The 24,212-nt window shown below is 49.6% G+C and overlaps 1 protein-coding gene across 3 annotated transcripts; it reads right to left on the reverse strand.

Moving 5' to 3' along the window:
• Positions 1-362: 362 nt before the first annotated feature.
• LOC118795505 (histone-lysine N-methyltransferase, H3 lysine-79 specific-like) lies at positions 363-23,696 on the reverse strand. Of its 3 annotated transcripts, none has more exons than XM_036554033.1 (28): positions 23,246-23,696; positions 15,739-15,782; positions 15,553-15,627; positions 14,430-14,493; positions 14,058-14,286; positions 13,417-13,511; positions 13,002-13,064; positions 12,740-12,795; positions 12,297-12,376; positions 11,656-11,724; positions 11,410-11,516; positions 11,099-11,140; positions 10,720-10,788; positions 9,490-9,715; positions 9,263-9,376; positions 9,076-9,167; positions 8,231-8,332; positions 7,302-7,439; positions 6,761-6,886; positions 6,088-6,503; positions 5,773-5,890; positions 5,499-5,648; positions 5,308-5,368; positions 4,633-5,126; positions 4,201-4,385; positions 3,760-3,833; positions 2,433-3,053; positions 363-564 (listed from the first exon to the last, which is right to left on the reverse strand). In XM_036554033.1, exons 1-28 carry the CDS (start codon positions 23,324-23,326, stop codon positions 557-559), a joined length of 3,999 nt encoding a protein of 1,332 aa, XP_036409926.1. In that variant the 5' UTR covers positions 23,327-23,696; the 3' UTR covers positions 363-556. The 3 variants fall into 3 exon arrangements, with proteins under 3 accessions (XP_036409926.1, XP_036409925.1, XP_036409924.1); XM_036554032.1 differs by lacking the exon at positions 363-564 and adding an exon at positions 1,111-1,723 and having other exon boundaries at positions 10,720-10,785; XM_036554031.1 differs by lacking the exon at positions 363-564 and adding an exon at positions 1,111-1,723.
• Between the last annotated feature and the right edge of the window lie 516 nt (positions 23,697-24,212).

Here is a 24,212-nt window from a genome sequence, read left to right on the forward strand (position 1 = left end):
AGATACCCAGATAGCGACACAAATTGCGTGGTTCTGCTTTGAAGCATGAAACTATACATCCTTGTTCATCTATAGACACACCTATAAACAACGACACATGTATTTACAAATATATAAATATACATATGCAAAAATGTACACACACAAGCACATGAAGAGGATTTGCTGTATGTGATTATGACATAGACCTGGTTTGCTTGGCCTTTCTGATCCAGAGTGACTCCCTCCCAGATCACTTACATTGGTGTATTCTGGCTTGACATTCTTCCCTTATGCTGTGTGGGAATGGGCTTTCTGTTACAAACCTTGACTCCACACTGAACCGAGATTGGGCCCATGTGACTTTAGGAGCCCTGACAGGGCTGTGCTTTGTCCACCCGGTCCTGCATGCAGTGAGCTGGCAGTGACAATGCGCACAGCTCCCCGTGGGCTCAGTTTTATACCCATGCTGACAGCAGGGGGCGCCCTGCAGATGTACGAGCACCAGTGAGTTGGGACGCTCCTTTGCTCCAGGCCTGTCCTTTGCATAGGTTACATTAGCGTGAGGTAGGTGTTTTTAGTTACCTGCAACACACACACACACACACACAAAAGAGGGATGTTGTTTACTGCATGCCTGTGGGACAGTAAGCAAAGTCACATCCTGGAGTGCTATTCGGTACAAGTCTAATTATGAAACACTGATGACTGATTCATTTCTGTACAGGAGATGCTTCATGGATTAGTGACTATGGTTTTGAATATTCAAAATACTCAATGTTCCCTTTTCGCAGGAAGCAGGGCACCGAGCCAGCACCTACACTCTTACTTTTACCTTGAGTATCTAATGCTTCTAAAGCATTATAACTGAAATGTACATATTAATCGCTTCCACATAACATTTGTTCTTATGCTGAAGACAGGGCCGTTTTGTGTTGAGAGTACATCCTTTTGCAGGCATCTTTAGTACTGATACAGTGGGGTATTTAAGGATTTCTCTATTCACGAGGAGTCCTGTCATTTGCGCCATACATCAAACACATACAGCTCTGCGCAGGCACGCTAAAGCTCACCTTTCTGAGCCTGAAAATGAGCCCAGCAGAGAGCAGATGGAGGCCTGTGTCTCCCCCCCCCCCTCGGTCCTACAGCCTCCTGCAATCCTCCGCACCCCCCTCTCCCCCCTGCCTGGCCCCGGGGCCGGTCTGGGCTCGGCGCTGAGGGTCTGCCAGGTCGTGTGTGAGACCCCCCAGGTGGCCCCCGCTTCCTCCACTGCTGCTGAAAGGCGGGTGGAGCTGGGCCAGGGCAGGGGGGTGCATCAGGAGGGAGCCGCGGGAGGACGAGGAAGAGGAAGAGGAGGAGGAGGAGGAAGCACCGATACACATGGAAGCAGAGGAAGAGGAGGAGAGCGAGTGTGAGGAAGACTTTCTCGGGGCCGGTGGTTGAGGGGCAGGGGCCGAGTAGCAGGGTGTGGCAGGAGCGGCCCGGAGGGGCGGGGCTGCGTCTAACCGGGACAGACCGGTTTCGGGTGTGGGGGTGAGAGAGGACGAAGAGGAGGCGGTGAGCAGAGGCGGGGGCAGACAGAGGGTGGGGGGCGAAGGGGAGTGCAGGACGGAGTGAGCGCGGCTCTGCTGGGGGTTAGCGCGCTGAAGCCGTGGCGGGGAGGAAGAGGAGAGGCTGAGCAGAGAGCTGTAGGCCACAGTGCCCCCTGGTGAACTGGAGGAAGGCACCGCGCGGTGAAAGACCCCTGCAGACAGACAGCAGAGAACCAGGTCACACACAGCAGCAAGCACGTCCCGCAGAGAGGGAGAGAGTGAGCAGCCAGAGACATTCCTGCAGAAGAAAAGGGGCTTTGCCTGGATTAAGGAGGGCAGCAGCACTGACAACACAGCCAGCATTTCTCTAACAGCAATGAAATGCGTTTTGAGCTAGAATTCATGTACAAAGCATACTATGACTACCTAATGGTGATGAAGCCCAAAAAAGTCAATATGTGGTTCATAACAGCAACCAGAAAAGAGACCATCTGGGGAAATGTACAGCTACAGACCAACCTTCATGTGGTAGATGAATCAGGAATAAAACAGACAGAAAATACCACGGGGACCCTGATCAAACATGGTATGTGCAGTCGTGTATGGAGATAAAGTACTGACGTTTCCCAATTTATCTGCAAAATGAGATCCGGGCAGTACAGGAGTGATCTGTTCTCAGTGACCCGTGCGTTAACTCTGGTCCCTTTCAGCAGTGACAGCCATGCGCGCTGAGCCATTTCCTCCTGGTGTGCTGCTGAGGGCGTGTGCACCCAGGACGTGGTGGGGGCAGGAGGGTCAGCAGGCCAGCATCAGCACTCACCGCCGTCCGTCCGCCTGTCTGTACCTCCCGCCCTGCCCTCAGTGGAGTCTCAGCTCAGGGTGAGCAGGTACAGAAAGGGAACCCGGGTCAGAGACACTCACCTCCTGCAGCGCTCCCTGCCAGCCCGGGGCCGGGGACGGTGCCGCGCGCAGCGTGTCCGTTCATCAGCTGCGGGGCTCCCAGGGCGGGGGGCACGGCCTTCTGGATCCCCGAGTGTGACTGAAAGAGAGAGGCGTCCACGGGAGGGGGCCCCCCCGAGGCTCCGGTGGGGAAGGGCACAGTGACGGGGCTGCACACCTTCCCCTTCTTCGGCACGGCCCCGTTCACGGAGGCCGAGGTGAGGAGGTTCTGGCCGCCTAGCCTGAGGCCCGCCTCCACCGCTTTCTCTCTGGGGGTCTGTACCTCAGCGCCCCCCTGGTCTGGGTGGGGGGTCCCCACTGGGCACGTGGGGACAATCAGAGACTCCGGCCCCCCTCCCTCCCCTCTCTTCTGGTGCTGCCTGTTCTCATAGTCTGGGTCTCCGCCCCCTCTGCCACCACGGGCTCCAGCCCCTCCTCTGAGAGGAGACATTCCTTGTCTCAGGTCTGGCAGGGGTTGCTTTGGGTCTAGGATTGGTGAAAAGGTGGACTTCCATTTGCTGGAGGAAGATGTGGAAGACGACGAAGTAGAGGAGACTTCATTTCCCATAATGCCACTGGACTTCCTGCGCAGTGAGCCCCCACCTGTGAGAAGGTTTGAAAGTGTATCGTATTAGTTGCCCTATAGGCTGTAATTGTACAAATCTGATAGTACTGCGTCCTCAAACAGACCTTACTCTCAGCTGAGAACTGTCTCATTGTGGAACTGTACACATCCTGTCCCCGTACTGTCGCTGTACTTACTGTATGCACTTTTGTAAGTCGCTTTGGATAAAAGCGTCTGCTAAATAAATAAATGTAAATGTAAATGTAAGGACACAGATCCTTTTATTAAAACGAGGTGCAATTTGAGCCACCACAGCAGATCTATGGCACTGACAGTGATCTTCAGGGCAGCAGTTATCGACATCATTGTCTGAATACTATCTTAAAATTATTGTTTTATATCACATCAAATTAGACCTATTAAGTATGTGAAAACTAACCCCAGGGAAATTTTTTTGTTTGACATAGCAAACATACTCTTCGTATGTGACTTGTACATCGAACAAAAAAAAAAAAAAAAAACCTGTCTTTATATATATTTTCTCACAAAGCCACACACAATGCCTATTGAAATAATCCACCCTGCAAGACACTTAACCCTAATGTACAACACTTTAAAATATGACAGCACAACAGAACATGTCACTGAAAACATTGGGATTAACATACCAAGACCCCTTTAGCTATTTACAGAGGTAACTGAATAACATCGCTTAAAAGGAGTCGCCACGGCAACAGATCTCACCAGAATCATTTTGCCCTGCTTTGGCCAGGCCGTCTCTGCTGTCCAGGGGTAAGGGAGACATCTGCCTCTCCATTCTAAAACACAAAGCATCTTTTGTGAGCATCACTGCATGTGCGTTCCAAACACTGACCGCTTACGCGATCACTACGGTTACACATTACCCAGGGCCACAACACATTTGTGTCTGTCAACGGTTTCCACAGCAGGAAAAAACAACCTGTGCACTGGGACTGTGTGGTGTGCATTACAAAATAAGCACATTAGTGTCAAGTTAAGCAAAAGGAGGCCCCTGCTCTGTCCTACACAGGCAGGTTAGCACGTTCTGTTGATATCTGAGCTTGACACTCCCCCCATTATAAATACATTAGTGTCATATTGCTCAGGTTATGAACAGGGTGAGTAACTGAATGTGCATTTGTGGCTGTGCAGTGGCCTCTGCACCTTGCGCCGGGGCTGTTCCCATGATCCTCGGCGTCGGAGGAGTCGCGCCTGCAGCCGTTGAGCTCCAGCGGCCGCTCCCTCGTCAGCACGGGCGGCTGGTCCAGGTCACGCCCGCAGGGGCTGAGCGAGCACTGCTCCGGGGACGAGATGGCTGCGATCTCCAGGGGCTGGTTAATGTTGTTCACCTGCCAGACCAACGGTAATGTGTCATATTCACCGAAATCACAGCCACTCTGAGTAAATGCTTACACACCACCCATTTTACACCTGCTGGATATTCACTGAAAAAATCAGTTTAAGGAATACACTGAACCACACTGGACTGTAACCTGTGATCTCTACGGTCAATTCCCCAATCCCTACTCCAGACCGCTCCCTAACACACAACCCCAACACAAGGCCCTTTCAGCGTAGCATGGGTTTGCGCCTCACCATGGAGCTGATGCTGAGGGGGGAGGCGGAGGGGTGAGCTCCCAGCACAGGGAGGGGCTTCCTTTTGGGGGACCCGGGCCCTGTGGGGGGCCCCGTGGAGCCGCGCTTCCTCCTGCGGTGCTTAGAGCCCTCCTGCGAGCCATGGGGGTGCAGGTGGGTGGCAGACCGGTGGGGGTTACCATGGTGATTCTGGCTTTGCTCGGCGGCGCCGGAGTGCTGCCGTGAGCCTGTGCCCCTCGAGGGAGAGGAAGACGAGGAAGACGAAGAGGACAGGACGAGGCACCGCCTGGTCTCGCCCTCGAGGGGCTCGAGGCCCGGCTCGGGGAGGATCTTGGGAGGGCCGTCAGCATACTGCAGGACCCCATCTGCTCCGGCGGCCCCCTGCACCCCCAGCAGGGCAGCGCTGTGTGGTGGGGTGGGGGAGGAGGAGCAGGCAGGGCTCTGCTCCAGGGTGAAAGATCCACAGTAAGAGGAGCCATTCGCCATCACCATCCCTGGAGGGCCAAACAGAGGAAGACACTGAGAATCACCTGGGGACAATGATCACCCGCACACATCACAAGATGTGCCATCCTTCACAGAATGTGAAAATGTTCCAACCAGACCATTAAATACACAAAGTAAAGTGATCAGAAGATTCACGCAAAACCTGCATTTATGCAGTGGTCTTGTTACCTGAGGTGGGTGTGTGGGGCTGCTTCAGTTTCTCATATGAGACGGGACTCGGGGTGCTCCTCTACAAATCCAAACAGATGAGACCAGTTGTTAATGCTCCCTTTGTGCCTTTTCGTGTGTGCATGTGACGTGCATGCAGGTGAGTGTGTGAGTGAGTGAGTGTGTGTGTGTGTGTGCGTGTGTGTACCCACCAGTCTCTCAGCGCGGCTGGGCAGCACCACGCTGGCCAGAGGGATGCGCACCGGGAGCTTGCAGGGGTGCACGGTGCTGAGGGGGATGCTGATTGGCAGGCTGGTAATGTCTCCGCCCCCAGGGACAGCCGGGCTCTTCTCCTTACACGCCTGAGGACCACACCGCAACACACACACACCATGAAACCTGAACTCACACGCACACATGCACACACACACACCGCCTGAATATGCACGTGCAGGAGGGGTATGTGTGCAGGTAGGGGACACGCACCCTGTCCGCACCGCTGGCTGTGCCGCTGTGTTTGGTATCCAGAGCGCTGGGTGAGGGGCTGCACTGTTTGGCTCCGATGGGCGGCGGTGAGAGGACTCCCTCCTTTCTGCTGTCCGCTCTGGAAGATGAAGAACACAAGGAGCCCATTATAAACACAACACATCCTCACAGACACTACACTACACTACATACATACACACTGCATACAGACACAATATACACACACACACACACACACACACATAATACACACTCACTCACACTAAACTCTACATACACACACACACACGCACACACACACGCACACAGCCTGACCTGTGATCTGGGGTCTCAGGCCCTTGTGGAAGCACGGGGCTGGGCTCTTGGTTAAGGTGTCTGCGCAGGGCGATCTTGGCGGGCGAGAAGCGGGTGTAATCGGGCAGCGTGTGAGCCTGGTGTCGGTGGCGGGTGTCCTGCTCGGGGGAGGGGGGCAGGTACTGGGTCAGGAGCTCTGCCTTGTCGCCCCTGCTCTCGGAGTTCGGGGAGGCCGTGCCGTTGACCAACAGCTCCGGGCTCAGACCGTTGGTTCTGGCGTCAGCAGGGCCCAGCTTTGGCATTAGGGGCTCCGGCGGGAGCTTGGGGTCCAGGCTGGGGGGGCTTTTGCGGTAGGGTAGCTCCTCACAGGGCCTGTAGGACTTCAGCTGCAGCAGCTCCTGCTGCCTCTGGCTCTTCTCCAGCTCCACGATGCTGATCTGAAAACAACCACCAGAGGGCGCTTTTACGCGAAGGAGAGGGGCAGGCTGTGCAATGCATAGAAGAGTACGCCTAGTTACTCACACTTCAATCTAATGCATTACTACACCAGATATAATAGCATATACTTCTTATTTTATTTTAAGAAGATCAAAAGATGTGTTCTAATAGATGTGAATTTTTTAAATATACAGGCTGTGTGAGGGCTGTGTGCGGGCTGTGTGCGGGCAGTGTGCGGGCCTCGTCATGGTGGTACCTGCAGCTCCAGGCAGTGCCGCTGCTTCTCAGAGATCTGGCTGCGCAGGGCCTGCTTCTCCTTCAGCAGCTTCTCCACGCACAGCGAGCTCCAGTCCAGCTGCAGCTCCTCACAGCGATACTTCAGCTACACACACATGCACACACACACACACACACACACACACGCAGGCATACACACACACACGTAGGCATACACACACAGGCATACATATACACGCGCCACACACACACACACACGGACACAGACATGGACATGGACACGGACACACATGCAAACAGAGAAAGAGAAACAGTCATTTACTCGCGTGGGAGGCGGCTGGCATCACAGCGTGACAGGTGTGGCTCTGAATGCGCCGGCCGTCTGTACTGGCCAGGTCCAGGGGCAGTGAGAGCACACGGGGGTACGAGCAGGCACAGAGCCGCCGCCGAGGCCCACGGATGAGAGCGTGACGAGGACAGCGCCAGGTTTAGGCGCGGCTTTACCGCCTGGCGGGATGTCTGCACCTCGCGTGTGGGCGGCGTTCGCACGGCTGTCTCACCAGCAGCAGGCTGTGATGGTGCAGCTCCGCCATGTCTCTCTCCAGCTGGGTGCTCTGCTCCTTCAGCTGCTGGTTGTGCGCAGAGATCTCCTTCTTCGCCTGCACCAGGTCCTCCAGCGTGTAGGCCTTCACTCCCAGCTGAGAGCGGAGAGGGGGAGGGAGGGGGCAGAGGCAGAGAGAGAGGGAAGGCAGGGAGAGGAAGAGATGGGGAGAGAGAGAGAGAGAATGACAAAGAAACAGAGAGAAAGAAAAGGAGAGTGAGCAGTAATGAGGACAGGCAGAATCCTGAGTCAAAGCTGCTTAATTTGAATCTGTACTATTGTAAATGACAACAGAACACTTTGTGATTCTCTCTGAAGAAACAAAGTTGCTGAAGCTGCAATGATGTTGAACGACAGTATTTCTTCTTGCCCTAAGAATATAAACCACTGGAAATAAAAACCTTGAAATGTACATTCATGCTCATTCAGAGAACCGATATGATACCAACCACACCAGGACAACAAACGAATCAAGCTGATGACATCTAATCAGCAGTCGCACAATGTGACTAAAACTTACATAATAGTTCCATTCAGTAAACAACAGCCTCTCACATACTCATCACAGGAGCAAACGGCTGCATTCTGGCCCCGAAATCACTGAAAACACTACAATATGCACAGCATGGTGCGATTCACACAACACATTTCACAGCATACTGCAAACTAGGTGCTGCTTTAACTTGCGGTCCATTCCATGCCTGTGCTCTTCCTAACGAAAAACAGGCCATTGAGAATCTGAGCCGAATGCTGAAAATCACGGCATCCATTAACACCCCGGCACACCACCACCTACACGGCGACATGGCTACCGGCGATGAGGAGCGCGGAGGCCATCGCCAGGGCAACGCTGCGGGGGAGTGCCCTCATGCGTGTGCCCGTCCTCACCTCCTCCAGCTTGGTCTGGAACAGCCTTTTGATCCTGTCCTTGTGGCTCTGACAGCTACTGTACAGCTGCCTCACTCGACCGGACAGCTCGCTGTGCTTGTGCTGGGGGGGAGGAGCAGAGGGAGTGTGAGAAAGAGTTCAGCTTTGTAACACTCTGATTAATAGGCCATCTCAAAAAAGCACCTCTACGTAGGAGAAAAAGAGGCCAAAGACAGTCCCAAAAGTTGTGTTGTGTTTTAACACAATCCAATCTGTGAGCACCCTTCTCCATTAAAATCACAGGTGGTTGCCTTATTCAATTCACACTTTTGTTACGATTCTTCCTTTACTATTTGGTTCATTAATTACAGAGAGAGAGAGAAAGGCTATGCGAGAGGGGGAGAGAGAGACAGAAGGTGAACTGGGGGTGTAAGTGGGTGTAGAAACAGTGTGTGATTAATGAGAAATCAGAAATGAATCACAGGGCTGCGAGTAATGACTCCTGGCAGCTGAGGACAGAGTGTGAGCAGAGGAGTAAGGACCTGTTACATAACTCACTCCCATCGCTGTGATGGGGAGAGGGAGCGATACAGAGGGAGGGGAGAGCAGCCTCACTCCGGGAGACCGCCGGAGACAGCCAAGGAGGTCAAAGAGACAAAGGAGACCGGACCAATGAAAATGAATAGAGGATGAAGTGCGAGAAATAATCAGATTAATTGAAGCCCCCTCCGATGGTGTCTGGAAGGGGAAGCAGGAGGTCAGAGGTCACAGGAAGGAGAGGAATGAGGATGGCAGGGAAGTGGAGGGGAGGTAAAAAGAGGGAGAGGAGAGCTGAACAGAGGAAAAGAGCAGAGGACTGAGCTTACCTTCTCCTGCTGCAGCACCTGTTGCAGGTTATTGCGGTACTGAGGCGTCCTCATGTAAGACATGAACTGCAGGTACTGCACCTTTATGCTCTCTGTAGACGGCACAAAGACAGTTCTCTCCATCACATATCTGCACTGCACACTGTCTGTGGGAGGGTCAGGCAGGCGGAGCGCCACTGTGACTCACCCAGCAGCTGCTCCAGGGCGTAGGGGGCGGAGCTCCGATACCGTTGCCCAGATGAGTAGTGTGGAACTTTGGAATGGTGCTGGTAGACGGACCTCTGAGGTGACTTGTACAGATCTGTATGGAGGAGCGCATTAACAGCTGTGAGGCTGCAGCGGCAGCAGGGCTGAATGAAAGGGGAGCGGCTGTGTGAACGCGCAGGCGGGTGTGTTGCAGTACCGCACTCTCACCCTGAGGGGGCGCTGCTGAGATGGTCCTGGCGTGCAGCAGCTCCAGGGCGCTCTGGGTCCTCCTGCTCTTGCGCTCCTGCGCCGCGGACACCGCCGCCTTCTTGGGCCGCCCGCGTTTCCCGCCGCCCAGCTTGCACGCCTTCCCCATGAGCTGGCCGCGCCGCGGCTTAGGGGACACCTTCAGCGTCGTCAGCAGGCCCAAACGCTCACCCGTCCGACATAAGTCCTGAGACAGAGAGAGAAACGCATTTAAACATCGTTACTGTTTATTTCTATTTTCTCCTGTTTTAGTATGAATTGTTTTTAGGTTTTTGATAGTAGTTTAGTATTGTTCTGTCATATTTCTGTGAATATTGCTCCGGCAAAACCGGACACCTATGTGGTCAAAAAAGCTTATCTGGATTTGAGAGAGAGGAAGACAGAGTGTGAGAAAGAGCAAGCAGGCAGACAAAGGAGTGCATGGAGGAGCTGAATATGCCAGCTCATCCACCAGTTCTGCCTTACATCAAGAGGGTACAAATGCTCTAAGGCCAAGATGCTGAAACTGTGGGGATGGCAGCTCATTTTGTCCATTCCTCCTACAGCATAAGCAAGATAATGTTTGATGAGCAAACCATTATGTGTCTGTGGGATGGGGAGAATAAATTATTTCCACACTGACTCTTTTTGTATAGCGTGGTATTTTTCCATGTCTACATATAAAGCATTTTCTGAATTTGAACAGACAGCATCATTACTCAAACCCTGAGAGGGACAAGCTCATATTGGAAGAAACCCCTGATAGGGACAAGCTCACACCACGAGCACCTCCAGACAGGAGAGGGCTCACAGGAAGTAGCCCAGAGAGGAAAGAGCTCACAGGAAGAAGCCCAGAGGGGAAAGAGCTCACAGGAAGAAGCCCAGAGAGGAAAGAGCTCACGGAAAGCTCCCCCAGGAGGGAAGCGCTCACAGGAAGAAGCCCAGAGGGGAAAGAGCTCACAGGAAGAAGCCCAGAGAGGAAAGAGCTCACAGGAAGAAGCCCAGAGGGGAAAGAGCTCACAGGAAGAAGCCCAGAGGGGAAAGAGCTCACAGGAAGTAGCCCAGAGAGGAAAGAGCTCACAGGAAGTAGCCCAGAGAGGAAAGAGCTCATAGGAAGAAGCCCAGAGGGGAAAGAGCTCACAGGAAGAAGCCCAGAGAGGAAAGAGCTCACGGAAAGCTCCCCCAGGAGGGAAGCGCTCACACAGGAAGTACCTTGGACATGGTGTTTTTACTGTCTCTGTTCTCCTTCTGCTGCTGCCGCCTTGCTGCCTCTCGTTCCTCCTGAAATCAGAAACACCTTACTGTGCTTTCCACAATACCACCATATCCTTCTAATACCACCTAACATACCAGTAACATGGCTAACTTACGGACATCTTTATCTTGTTACAACTACATTTTACTTAGTGCCCTGTACAAACAGTGCTACATAAATAAAGTTCATTGGTGTTTTGCGCTTCAAATACAAAATAATGTTTTGGGCAGCACTGTGCTACGGTACATCTGCAAATTTCTCTAAATCACACCACAACAGAGACACAGCCAATCAGCCAAGACTTAAAACCACAACAGTTTAAAGGTTTAAGCTTACCCTGAGTTTTGGATTTTTGAGACAAGAGAAATAATTTTCAAGCTGCAAAAGAAAGAGACAGACAGAGACCCTGGTTTTAATCTCTCAGTGATCTCTCCAACCAAGGTGTTTTTTTTTTGAGAAAGAGACCTGTAGCATTATAGTCTCTGTTAAAAAAGTAGCCTGTTTTGTAGCCTGAATTAGTACATACAGTACTAGTACTAGATATATTAGTACATTTCCAACCTCCTGCTGTGGAATAACCAATCAGTTTAGGGTGGTATTACGATCATGAGGGGATGAGTGGAGATGGCCGTGGGAACGCTGCTCACCAGGGTGCGGTCTATGGTGTGCAGGTAGTACGACACGGGCTTCCCCGTCCAGGACACTGATCCGCGTAGTGGAGACAACTCCACCACCCTCATTATGGTTCCTATGTCTGTGGACAAACGTGGGGAGAAATCACTTTATCGGCACCTGCTCCTACATCACCGTCAGTGTGATAACATGTTTATGACAATTTCACCCAGAATAAATCAAAAACAGAGTCAGCAAGTCAACAACACGTTCACACTCACCACTTAAGTTCCGACTGTTAATTCTAAAGTTTAAAGGTGCAAAAGGTGCTGAAGACACAATTTTGCCACCTGAAAGACAAGCCCAGAAAACAAGGAAATAGGTCAGTGCCTGGCTTTCAGTATTTAACAAACAGCAGAGTATAATTCAAAAATATTTAGACAACAGCAGTGAAATTACTCCACCACAGTCCACTTTGCTCATGTTACGTAACCAGTTTAAAATACATTTGCTATTTGGCTGAGGTTTGTGGATTACACCTGTCGGTAGTCAAAAACTTGACCATGCACAGCGCACACTAATTTAATAATAATTCAGTTTTTTCACCCTCTGCTCATGTTAATGGTAAGGGCTGGTGCATCTAATGCTCACCACACATTCAAACCAAATTCTGCTACCATAATGCTACGATTATTTATATTTTTAATTATTTGTGCTATGGCTCGAAAATGAATACACCTTTTCTATGTACCAAGAGGGGGCAGTGTGGAGTAGAAGTGAATGCCACCATGAATTACTTCTGATTAAGCTAATGAACAAGAATGTGTAAGTAAGTATACAAAATGAAATGTAGTTTAATATAGAGCTTTCCTATTTTTACATACGGTGTGATGAGCATAATTCCAGGCAGCTGATGACCCACCTTCCTTCATGTTAGCAAAACGTTCCTTCAGCTGGTGATCCACCTCGGGACCAAAGGCAAAGTTATTCACAAAAATCACACTGCAAGACAACACAAGGGGTAATGCACAGCATGTGGAGACATCAACAGCAAACAGAATGAGATAAACAGTGAAAGAGGTCTACAGAGACGGTAACAGGGCACGTTTGGGAACCGGCATAAATGCACTGTGTCTGTGGCTACTCTCAGCTTGTGGTTCTCTCTGCACAGACACATGTGCTTGACTGTGTGGGAACTGGGTGACACTCCAGGGTACATTTTGTGTGGGTTTGTACAGAGTGAAGCAGGAAAGAGTCAGTGCTCCTCGTTTGTGTGGGCTAGGCCGGACGTATGAATGTGGGCTTGCGTGTTCTTTCTCTCTCTCTCTTTCACAGTGAGAATACTGGAACAGCACTGCACTCTACCTTGCGTTTGCTATCCTGTCTTTCCACTCCTCTGACAGGAAGTCTCCCTTCTCCAGCTGTGAAACAGAACCGCGCACACACACACACACACACACGCACGCCACACACACACACACGCCCACACACGCCCACACACGCCCACACACGCCCACACACGCCCACACACACACACACACACACACACACGAGAGGGTGAGGTGTAAGCTTGGTACTCTGGAGTACGGGGAGTCCCACCTCCCCCGAAGGCAGACGGCACACTTACCGTGTACTCTCCATGTTTCTTTCCATACCACTTCATCCACCTCTGAAACTCTCTGTCCATCCCCTGCAAGGAGTAAGCATAATCAAACAGCACGGCAAACATAATCGCAGCCTTTCAGCCCACCCCTGCCTTTCCACAAGGGGGGAAGGGGGTGGAAGGGTTGGTGGATATGGTGGTCAAAGAGGCACTGGTGGGGCATTTGTTTCATTAATTTATTGTTAGATTTTGTCTGTAACTGCAGCATCAGATGCCTGACTATGGCATTAAAAGCTCTATTCTGCATTACTGAAGTTAAACATCACCAGAACCCTAAAAGCTAACCACATAAAGTTAACCTCATTTAGGTTTATGAAATAGCCCAGTTTCTCCTTCAGTATGATTGAAGTGATATGAATGCTAATGAATATGGTGTTACCTCTGCATAGCTGGCAGGGATGTCAGCCTTCTCAATCCCAAAGTAGTGTTTACAGTTTGTTGCCGCAGCAACCTGTAGCACAACCTGTCCAACTCCTAAAATCAAAGGTCAAAAAGGCATCCATAAATAAATAAAATAATAAAAAAAAAAACATTCCATGTTAATAATACAGCTTCCAAATAAAATGTCAGAAAATGATGCTTAAACATGTAGAGGTAGAGACAGGTAAAGAATCTGTACTGTAGTCACATGACTTTCACTGTCACTGGCCTTGAATCAAATGCCATACAAACTTTCTGGGCAGTGAATGCCCGTCACCAATGACTTTTAATACAGGGCATGACGAACAAGCCATCAAGATTATCAATAAGATGCTGAGCTGTCAAGCATGGTGAATGTTTTTTCTGATGTAAAAGCAAAAAGTAGACTTATTATAAAATAAAGATTTGGGAAAGTTTCCATGAATTTTCAAGTACAGTGGGATACTTGGCAACATGACTTTCCAGGATTAAAAAAAACTTTTGAAAGATTTTCAGGAATTTTCAAGGCCCAGGGGAGCCTTAAAATCAGCTCAGCTTCGGCCTGTTTAAGTACAGAGGCCGGGGCCCACAGTGCAAGTGAGGGAAAGGGCGGCACCTCACCGCTGCCCAAGTCCACAAAGGTGTCCTCCTCCATCATCTCGATCTCCTCGATGATCTGCGCCACCAGGTCGAAGGAGGTCTCCCCGTACACCTCGGGGGAGAAGGGCTCGTAGTTGTTGAGCCTGTCCGGGTCGGTGATGGCGTGGTTGTACACCTGCTGCAGGATATGCCTGAGCAGGCCGGTGGAGGGACGCTTGTTCAGCTTCATGGGCTGGGTGGTGCCCTTCCACTGCGATTGGGAGTTACAGTGTTACCGCGCTGGAGACAGCCATACAGCACCAGCACTGAGACACAGCATTTTTCAGTTTTAGCTGCAGAAATAAAATGCACTGCAGCCTACTGTCCCTTCCCGCCGGCTGCTGCCGGACTCACCAACTGGTGGATGCTGTCGATGGCTCTGTTGTACTTGTCGCACAGCCTCTGCATGCTCTCGAAGCTGTGAGATTAACAAAGCCACGCCCACGTCAGAACCACTCGCCAGGCTGCACCAACGGCCACGCCAAAATGACGCCGACACAAAGCCCAACGCCGCATTCTCTATCAAACATTTTTAACAGAGGGATGCCGCCAAATTGTGCTTTCAAGCACCTTATTTTGATAATGACGGTACATGTTGTTTTTTGTATTTACGAAAATGACCAACAGCTTATTAACTATCTGGCAACTGAACAGAATAGGTTGTCTAAATGTTCTAGAAACAAACATACTGTATAATCAACCATTTTTGACTAAATTCAATCTAGTTTTACTAGACAAAAATCAATAATTTTATTCTAGAAAATGTGAACAAAATTTTATCCTAGAAAATGATTTTTTATTGTGCAGAAGTGAACACAGAAATGACAGCAACAGGTCAGGCCTGCTGTGACAAGTAACATTTTTTTTATTTACAGTTTGTCACTTGGCAGATGCTTTTATCCAGAGCAACCTACACAATGAGGGCACAAATGTGCACCTAACGAAGACACAGGAACAACGGCACATACAGAACACAACAGACCACACGTGAACAGCGTCCTCCACACTGCCTTTCTGAGTATGCAAACACTGTAATACGTTTCGCCACGTATAACACCACATACCCAACCGCAACATAGAGACTTCTCAAGAACAAGTAAGATCTGAGAAGTGATTAGGTAGTGGAGCCAAGATGCAGTCTGAAGCACTGGGTCTTTGGTTGGTGATGGAAGACAGCCAGTTACTCCACTGATACTCATGACAGCTCAGGGAGGCTCAAATAAGCCTTGCGTTGGCCTCAATGAATACCACACATTCAACCTCTTAAAATAAGCCAAGCTGAACATGCTTCCAGCCACACTGTATGAAATCTGCCACAGTTTTATTACTTCTTGAGTGAGCTTTAATGGAATCTTTTGGTGCCAGAGTGGGATCACTGGTATGAATGAGGTAAAGCAGCACCTATTCACAATCAGCTCCATGTCAGAGAGAGGAGTTCAACACATTCCGCCCAGAAGCATCACCCCCCCTTTCTCACCTTTTGGTGTCATAGTCGATCAAGACATAGTTCTCCATGGCCAGCTTAAGGTCTGGGATCTCCTCACACACCCACCTGACAAACCAAAGCAGGGACACAAACAGGTCAGTGCAGACCTCAGCCCCTTTCACATCAGGCTCCCGTAAGACTGGACTGAGGGAGAGATGGAGGGTGAACGCTTCTCACCGAATCGTTTCAATGATTTCCTGAGCCGCATCGTGGTGTTTGTCCTGACACAGGGGAGGAAGGAGAGAAGGGATGGTTAGACTCAGATCCACTGGGAAGGTTTCTCAGAGCCAGTTTGGAGACTTTCCACAGCCAAAAAGCCAAAAGAATCCTACACAAAAGGGTTAATGACCTGTGTGAGGACACCTTGCCAAGTGCATTACAGAAGGGGCTGCTAAAGAAAAGCCCCGCTCATTAAGAGTCTGAGGAGGTGCTACACATGGTGATGGCATTTATTTTGCATCCAGAGTAACCATTTCAGCATGCCAAACCTACCCCACGGGAGATATTTTAGCCACATCTGAGATGACTAGGCAACATAAAACCCTCTTCCCAGAAAAGGAGTTGATGTACAAAGAGACCAAACCTGAGGAAAACTGTCTGTGAAAGTCACCAGAGCAGACAAGGAGTCGTGTCACAGGGGGCCGCGGCTCTGGTCCTTCACACAGAGCCCCGGGCTTCTCACAGCTCTGTCGGTCTGACTCATCCTGCCGTGCTGTCTGAGTGTTCGCAGGCCCTGCTTTTCGCTGTCGACTGGCAGACGTTAGTGGCACCGCGGAGTGTGAGCGCGGCGTTTCCCCCGTCTCCTGTTTGACCGGGGTGACTGATATCCCGCAGAATTCCAGGCGCGCTACTGCCTGACCCAGTGACCTACTTTCTGCCTGCTGCGCCGTGCCGGGTAGCTGAGGGGCAGCAAGCCCAGCCAGCTGAAGCTCTCACAGCCAGAGCCAGCCTGGCACACCGCTGCACACAGGCACGCGCGCCCGCGCGCTGACACACACACACGCACTCACGCACCCGCGCGCTGACAGACACACACGCACTCACGCACCCGCTCGCTGACACACACACACGCACTCGCTCGCTGACACACACACACACGCACTCACGCACCCGCTCACTAACACACACACGCACTCACACACCCGCGCGCTGACACACACACACGCACTCACGCACCCGCTCACTAACACACACACGCACTCACACACCCGCTCACTGACACACACACGCACTCACGCACCCGCGCGCTGACACACACACACGCACTCACGCACACGCTCACTAACACACACACACACCCATGCACACGCTCACTGACACACACACACACACCCATGCACATGCTCACTAACACACACACTCACACGCTCACTGACACACACACGCACCCATGCACACGCTCACTGACACACACACTCACACGCTCACTGACACACACACGCACTCACGCACCCGCTCACTAACACACACACGCACTCACGCACCCGCTCACTAACACACACACACACCCATGCACACACTCACTGACACACACACGCACTCACGCACCCGCTCACTGACACACACACGCACTCATGCACCCGCTCACTGACACACACACACACTCATGCACACGCGCCCGCTCACTGACACACACACGCTCACTGACACACACACGCACTCACGCACCCGCTCACTGACACACACACGCACTCATGCACCCGCTCACTGACACACACACACACTCATGCACACGCGCCCGCTCACTGACACACACACGCTCACTGACACACACACGCACTCATGCACCCGCTCACTGACACACACACACACTCATGCACACGCGTCCGCGCCTGCTCACTGACACACACACGCACACGCTCACTGACACACACACACGCTCACTGACACACATACACTCATGCACACGCGCCCGCTCACTGACACACACACGCACACGCTCACTGACACACACACACTCATGCACACGCGCCCGCTCACTGACACACACACGCACACGCTCACTGACACACACATGCACCCATGCACGCGCGCCCGCTCACTGACACACACACGCACTCGTGCACCCGCTCACTGACACACACACACTCATGCACACGCACCCACGCCCGCTCACTGACACACACACGCACTCACGCACACGCTCACTAACACACACATGCACCCATGCACGCGCGCCCGCTCACTGACACACACACGCACTCATGCACCCGCTCACTGACACACACACACACTCATGCGCCCGCTCACTGACACACATATGCACTCAGGCACATGTACTCGCTCACTGACGCACGCACATTCACTCGCTAACTAACACATACACTCACTAGCACACACATACAAACACACACACCAACATACATACTCATGCACTTGCTTACTAACACACACACACACACACTCTCATACACCAACACATGTGCACCCACTAAAGCACACACACACTCTAATGTACAAGCGCACTCTCTAACGCAGTCGCGCACCAATACACAAGCACACTCACTATTGCACAAAAGCACTCACTAACACCAAATAAATATACTAAATTAATTATATAAAAAAGGTTATACACCTTTCCAAATGTTTTGCCACAGTAACACAATAAAACCAAACACAGGGCTGTTCATGTTCCTCATTCCACAGTACAAAAAGCCACAATAAGTGGCCTCCTTCCACTCAACCCACTTTAAGCCATGTGCAGCTCATACACATCAGAGTGTGAGCGGAGAGGGAGAGGTTCTGCCTGGGCCCAGAAACAGCAGCCACAGCGAGGTACTCGCATAAGCGTAGCATATATGACGGGGGGGTTGACACACAGCCTCTGCGCAGTGAGATGCTCGTGTGGGGAGGGGTGTGTGTGACACCCAGCCTCTTCACAGTGAAGTGCTAGCGTGAGCGCAGCATGTGTGACAGAGCTGGGGTGCGGACACACAATGCCTCTTCACAGCGAGGTACCAGAGAGAGAGAGAGTGTGTGTGTGTGTGTGTGTGTGTGTGCGCGGAGGGAGGGGTGGGCGCTGGCTCTTCTGCGTGCGAGAGTGCCTGCAGCTCCTGCTAATGGCACGCAGAAGCGCCACAGTTCCTCCCCTAAAAATAACTCTCAGCGAGAGGCCCCATCTCTCAGCCCACTATCCTCCCGCCATGCACAGAGGAAGCGGCCGTCTCTCGCTCCTCCCCCTCACTCTCACTCTCACTCTCACTCCAAACCTCAGCACTGCACATTCCTCCAGGTCCCCGCCAACCAGTGCAATAACAAAACAAACACACAACAGCACACTGAGTACAAACACAATGCCCTGCCTCACACCACACCACCTTTTTAAAGAGCTGAGTTAGGACCATAAATCATTCCACTCCCAATGTCTGTTTCTCCAAAGGCAGTTTTTTTCAGCCTCACTCTCACACTTTCATTCCACACTTGCTCATGTCTGCAAACTCACTGCGTTTTCACACATAAGCTCAAGCTAACGGATGACAGGGACACAGCTAGCTTCTCTGTACTGCTTCAGTGTGACTGTCATGTGGAAACTATTATATAGCGAGGTCCACAGCTTAAAGTGGGACAGAGCAACGTGTCACTCCTGTGCCTTTGCTCCAGTGTGTACTGTTGATTAGAGCGGATGTGTATCTCCTCAACATCCAGTACTGGAACCACTTACAGACAAACAACAATGCTCAAAGGAGTGAGCTCAAGTCACAAAGTAAAAGTTTACAGAACTTCTTTGTGGCTCAGACTACACACAAAAATGCAACATACTCAACAGCCCATAAACAGAACAAAGAGAAGGAGAGACAGGGCTTTGAGAAACAGGGCTTTGAGTAGTGACTTTACACAAGTCAGTGCAAGGCCCTTTTTTCACCAATGTGCTCGTGTTCAGGCAGTGAATGTAACATGGTACTGTGAGCCAGCCTCAGGCCAGACATTCGCAGTGCCCCTTTCCCTGGTGTTAGAACATCAGCAGAGCCAGGAGCAGGTCTCTGCATCAGTAAGGCACCACTCAGCGTGAGACTTTGTTCCACTATGCATGTGAAATGCCCACTGTGTGCTGGGTACACTGCAGCTATGCGTCTGTATCAGCAATGTTAAGAACTGAGCTGGGATCAGGTCAGACCAGGTGAGATAGAGGAAAGCTGCATTAGCAGCACAGGGCATTCCCTGAATGGTGCCACTGTATCGTGGGAATAAAGGTTGTTATCAAATGACTGGAGAGTATCTGTATCACGATGACTGCGAAACGGAACCTTCGTGGAGAGAGGAGGCTCTGTTTTGCATAGACTAGGACTAAGGCTGCAATGGAGAAACCGCTTTCTCTGAAAAGACTCATTTGCAGAGCATTCAACAAGAAAGCTGTCTTTTTCCTTCATTGAGTAACTTTTTTTCCAACCGCATTTCTTGAAAATGAGGGCTGAAAAACGAAAGCGGAAATCCAGCGCCGGCTGCTGAAAGCCACAGCCGTTTGATCTGTGACCTCGCTTTTACGCTGCGCGCTCGATACCGCGCTCACTCATTCAACCCCCCTACGCACCCAGACATGTGAGAGAGCATACCAACATGCAGACGACCACAGCCGGCTCGCACCCGGGCTCGCACCCACTCACCCAAAACGTGCACGAGTGCGAAACAAACAAGTCTGGACAAGTTCCCATTTGCGCTTCCTCCCCTCACGGTTCTCATGCAAAACAAAAGCTCACCATTCACACACAGTGGATGTGCTACCACACAGGATACATGTATTAAAATCACAAAAGCCTAGTGTTCGTACATTATGGTCAATAAATTTTATTTCAAGTACTACAGAGATCTCCAAGAACACACAGCACTTGTTGCTGAATGGAGTCATGTGCTAAACAGTGTAAATAATATCTTAAATACCTAAAAACAACGGACATAAAAAAATCTCAACAGCAGTCATCTGGATTTCTGCATCTGCCATTGTAAAAAAATCTTCCTCTTAGAGATAATACATATTAGAGTAATTATCAATATTGCAATGCTAGCAACATTAACACTGTTGAAAACTGCTGGCAAGTGTACTGGAGTTAACCTGAAATACATTAGAGATGAACTAGTCCAGCGCCAGGGATGCAGGAGCTGACACAACATAGCATACGTTTTACAGTACATGCTGGGGATTGGAGACACCGTCCATTTCAACAGAAGGTAAGACACATTTCAGTACAATGATGTCATGGTTTTATTCATTTAGAAAGGACAGTCCTCTCAGTAAAAGTACAACTGCATTCAAAGGAGCGATAACAGGAACAGTGATAAAGACAAAATGTGACTGGGAACCCATGAAGTACCTAGCATTATGTAGACATATTTTACATTTAGTCTGAACTCATGAATACACACAGAAGTAGCACTGCTTTCATACACTCCTCATCCTTGTGTGTATTTCCTGGTTGCTGCCACAGCCTTTGCATTTCATATAGTTAATCAATTCTCTACGTTTTTCACTTGGCTGGCTTTTTGGATGGATCGGAGATTATGTTCCTCTATACTGCATTCACGCCATTCTGAAAGCGGGGGTAATTATCCGGCTCTCTACACAAATACACCTACAGTGCTGTTTTTAATGTTTAGCTGACTGAATGTCATTTTTCCTGGTTCACATTCAGCTATTCTTTTACACTACTTCCTCCTACCATGCAGCGTTCTGTGAATAAAGGTATAAAATTAGCACCTTGTGGCAGCCCACTGATTATCCATTACCAATCTGCGATGTGTGGTAAATGAACCATCGGTAAAACCCCCAGCTTGTCATGGTACAGCTCAACAGCATGAGGTACGGTTAAACCAGAACTGTTCACCATGAAACATGCTGCATGTTTCCACTGGTATTTCTGTTACATGGAAGCCTTATTTTTCCTGTTTGAGAAAAATGCTTTACAAATAAAATGTCTAAGTCCTCTACTATTATGACTATTAAGCTAAAATTACACTAGAGGGCAGCTTCTTTTTCCTCAAACTATAAATAAAACCACCCGCTTTGACAAAACTGAAAACAAACAGCTTTAGCGGTTGCTCCGCATTAGACAGGACAGAATGGCGAACCCAAAGCAATAACAGCTAAATGTGCTGCCTTTGTAGCAGTTCGAATAGAAGAGATATGACGGGATGATTTACACGCCCGTAAAATAAAACACATGTGGACTTAACTCCTCAAGTCGCTCTAAAGAGCTTCTGCCAGACAGACACACAAATGAAACATTTATGTGTATTCCTAAATTCATAAATATGCACCCACTCCGTATAATGTGCTCGTGTATCAAGGTATCTGGGTTGGTTTTCAGTCAAAAGGAAGCTATGACAGCGGCACTATTTTTAAAATTATGGTCATAAAAATATCTGCAGATCGATATTAGCTCGCTATAGTAAAACAATATGGTGCGATCAGAACAAAAGAAAACAAGATAGAGATAATGCCTCTGCTCTAGATAGTTCCTTCTTACGTCCTCAAATGACCCATACTGTATAATAACCCGTTTAACAAACTAGCTGGCTAGCTAACGTTAGCAATGTCAACCAGAACAAAATAATAGTATATAGTTTTGTTAGCTACACATACCTAGTCTCCGTATAACTGACCCATGCACGTGTTGTTCATTTGCTAAACCTAAATTCCAAGCTGTCGAGAATGCATTATATTTACGGCTCTTATATAGATATATACATAAAAGTCAGATGCAATCGGATATTCGTTCTTTAATTTACGAACTTTGTCACCAAAATCTTTTGGGTCCCATATTCTTAACATGTCATGAGCGTTACCTTGCTACAATCGCGCCACTGACAAGAAAGAAATCCAGCCCAATCACATAGCTACAGTGGCAGACAGCCACACAAACAAACCAGCCACGTAGCTAACTGCGCTAGCTAGCTAGCACTGACAGTCACGACATAAGTTTAATTACTTTCAAAACAATAGCTAACTGAGCTATCGTTAATGAGCCAGAAACTTTTGCCTTTCAGAATAGAGCTAGCTAGCTACCCAACTTCAACTACTGCCTGCTAATATACGAAGCGAGCGGGATGCACACACAACATTTAGCTGCATAGCCAGACAGACCATTAACCTAATATTAGCTAGCCAAGCTAGCTGTAAAAACGTGTATATCATCCTTAGCTAAGTTAGTTAAACTGGATAACTAGCTAGGCAAATATTATTAGTCATCTCGGCAAGTTGACTAAAATGACTACCCATACCGAACAATGACTAACGTAAGTGTAGTCGCTGGATATACATGTACTATCTGTCACTAGCTAACTAGCTATGCAAGCTAACATATTTGCTTTCATTACAGCCAGCTGGCCAACTGGCTAGTCTCTTTGTTTGAGTCTGAATCGAAAGTAAAATTGCGAGCTAACCTCAGCAAGGTACCTTATAAATTTCTATAAAGACTAATACACAGCTAACCGGGGGAGTTGCTCGCTAGCTCGACTATCTAGTAACCGTCAGTGACCTAGCTTTGCTAACGTTAGCTAGCTAGCTAATAGAATTTTGACAACCTGGCGAGCTAACCGTTAGTTAACGTTAGCTAAGTGACTAGACACACTCTAAATAGAAACGTAGTAACCTAGTCACTCACTCAGAGACATTAAACTACAGAAAAATAAAGCACGATAGCTAGATATATATAAAATAGTTTATACCAAGATTTCGCCTGGCTTTACTCACGTATACTGGTAACGGCCACGGGTAGCCCGCCGCTTCAGCTCCAACCGGCGATTTGAGCTTGAGTTCCAGCCTCTCTCCCATCCTCTTGTTTAACTACTGCTAGTCTTCTACTTCTCACACAACGTCAGATTAAAACATTATAATATAAAATTGAAATAATGAAAAAAATACTAATAATTCGCCTCTCCTCAGCCTCGTACTCCTTGATGTGTATCTAGCGAGCGGCAACTCATTCCCACCCGCCGATGCTCTTCAGTGACTCCGCCTCCATTTTGGACCGGCTTGAAAACAGAGCTGAAGTGGCGCCTACCAATGCAAGAGGACAGGGACACAAATTCTGCTTTCGGTTGAACAGATACGACTGTGTTCGCGAAATAAGGACCGGTGCGGTCCTGTTGCCTTCGAATAGGACCAGCCTATCGTGACAATTGTGTGGATTGAGGAAACTGTGCCACCGCCTTGTGATTTTGAATGTAGTTTTCAAACACGACGAACAGTTAATGGGCGGGCTGTACCATGTGTAGGTGGTGGGTGGAACCCGCCTCCACGCGGAGGCACAAACAAAACAAAACGTACGAGCTTCTGCCGTGCGGAGCAGTGAAAGGGGGCTCCCCTCTGTTCCCCTACTATTTTCGATTGCCACAAAGATAACGCACACCTTTCAGACTATAGTTTGAAAAATGCTAACCGCTGTCTGAAAACAATATCTATCACCTGGAAAAATATAGCTTCTCGACGTGTTTGAATGGAAAATATTTGGTAAAATTCCACACTAGTTTATATATATATGTGTGTGTGTGTGCGTATCGTCAGCAAACATGCCCACATTACTCCCATGCCAGCTGCCTACATGGGGTCTTTGAAATGCTGCAAATGTGTGGAGTCGAGTTTGCTCCAAGCCACTGGACTCACCATAGGGAGCCCACACATTGCTCACACTTGGTGTAGGCAGCCTGTGCATGACCAG

Source organism: Megalops cyprinoides, chromosome 20, assembly GCF_013368585.1.
Source record: "Megalops cyprinoides isolate fMegCyp1 chromosome 20, fMegCyp1.pri, whole genome shotgun sequence".
Classification (NCBI taxonomy): Eukaryota; Metazoa; Chordata; class Actinopteri; order Elopiformes; family Megalopidae; genus Megalops; species Megalops cyprinoides.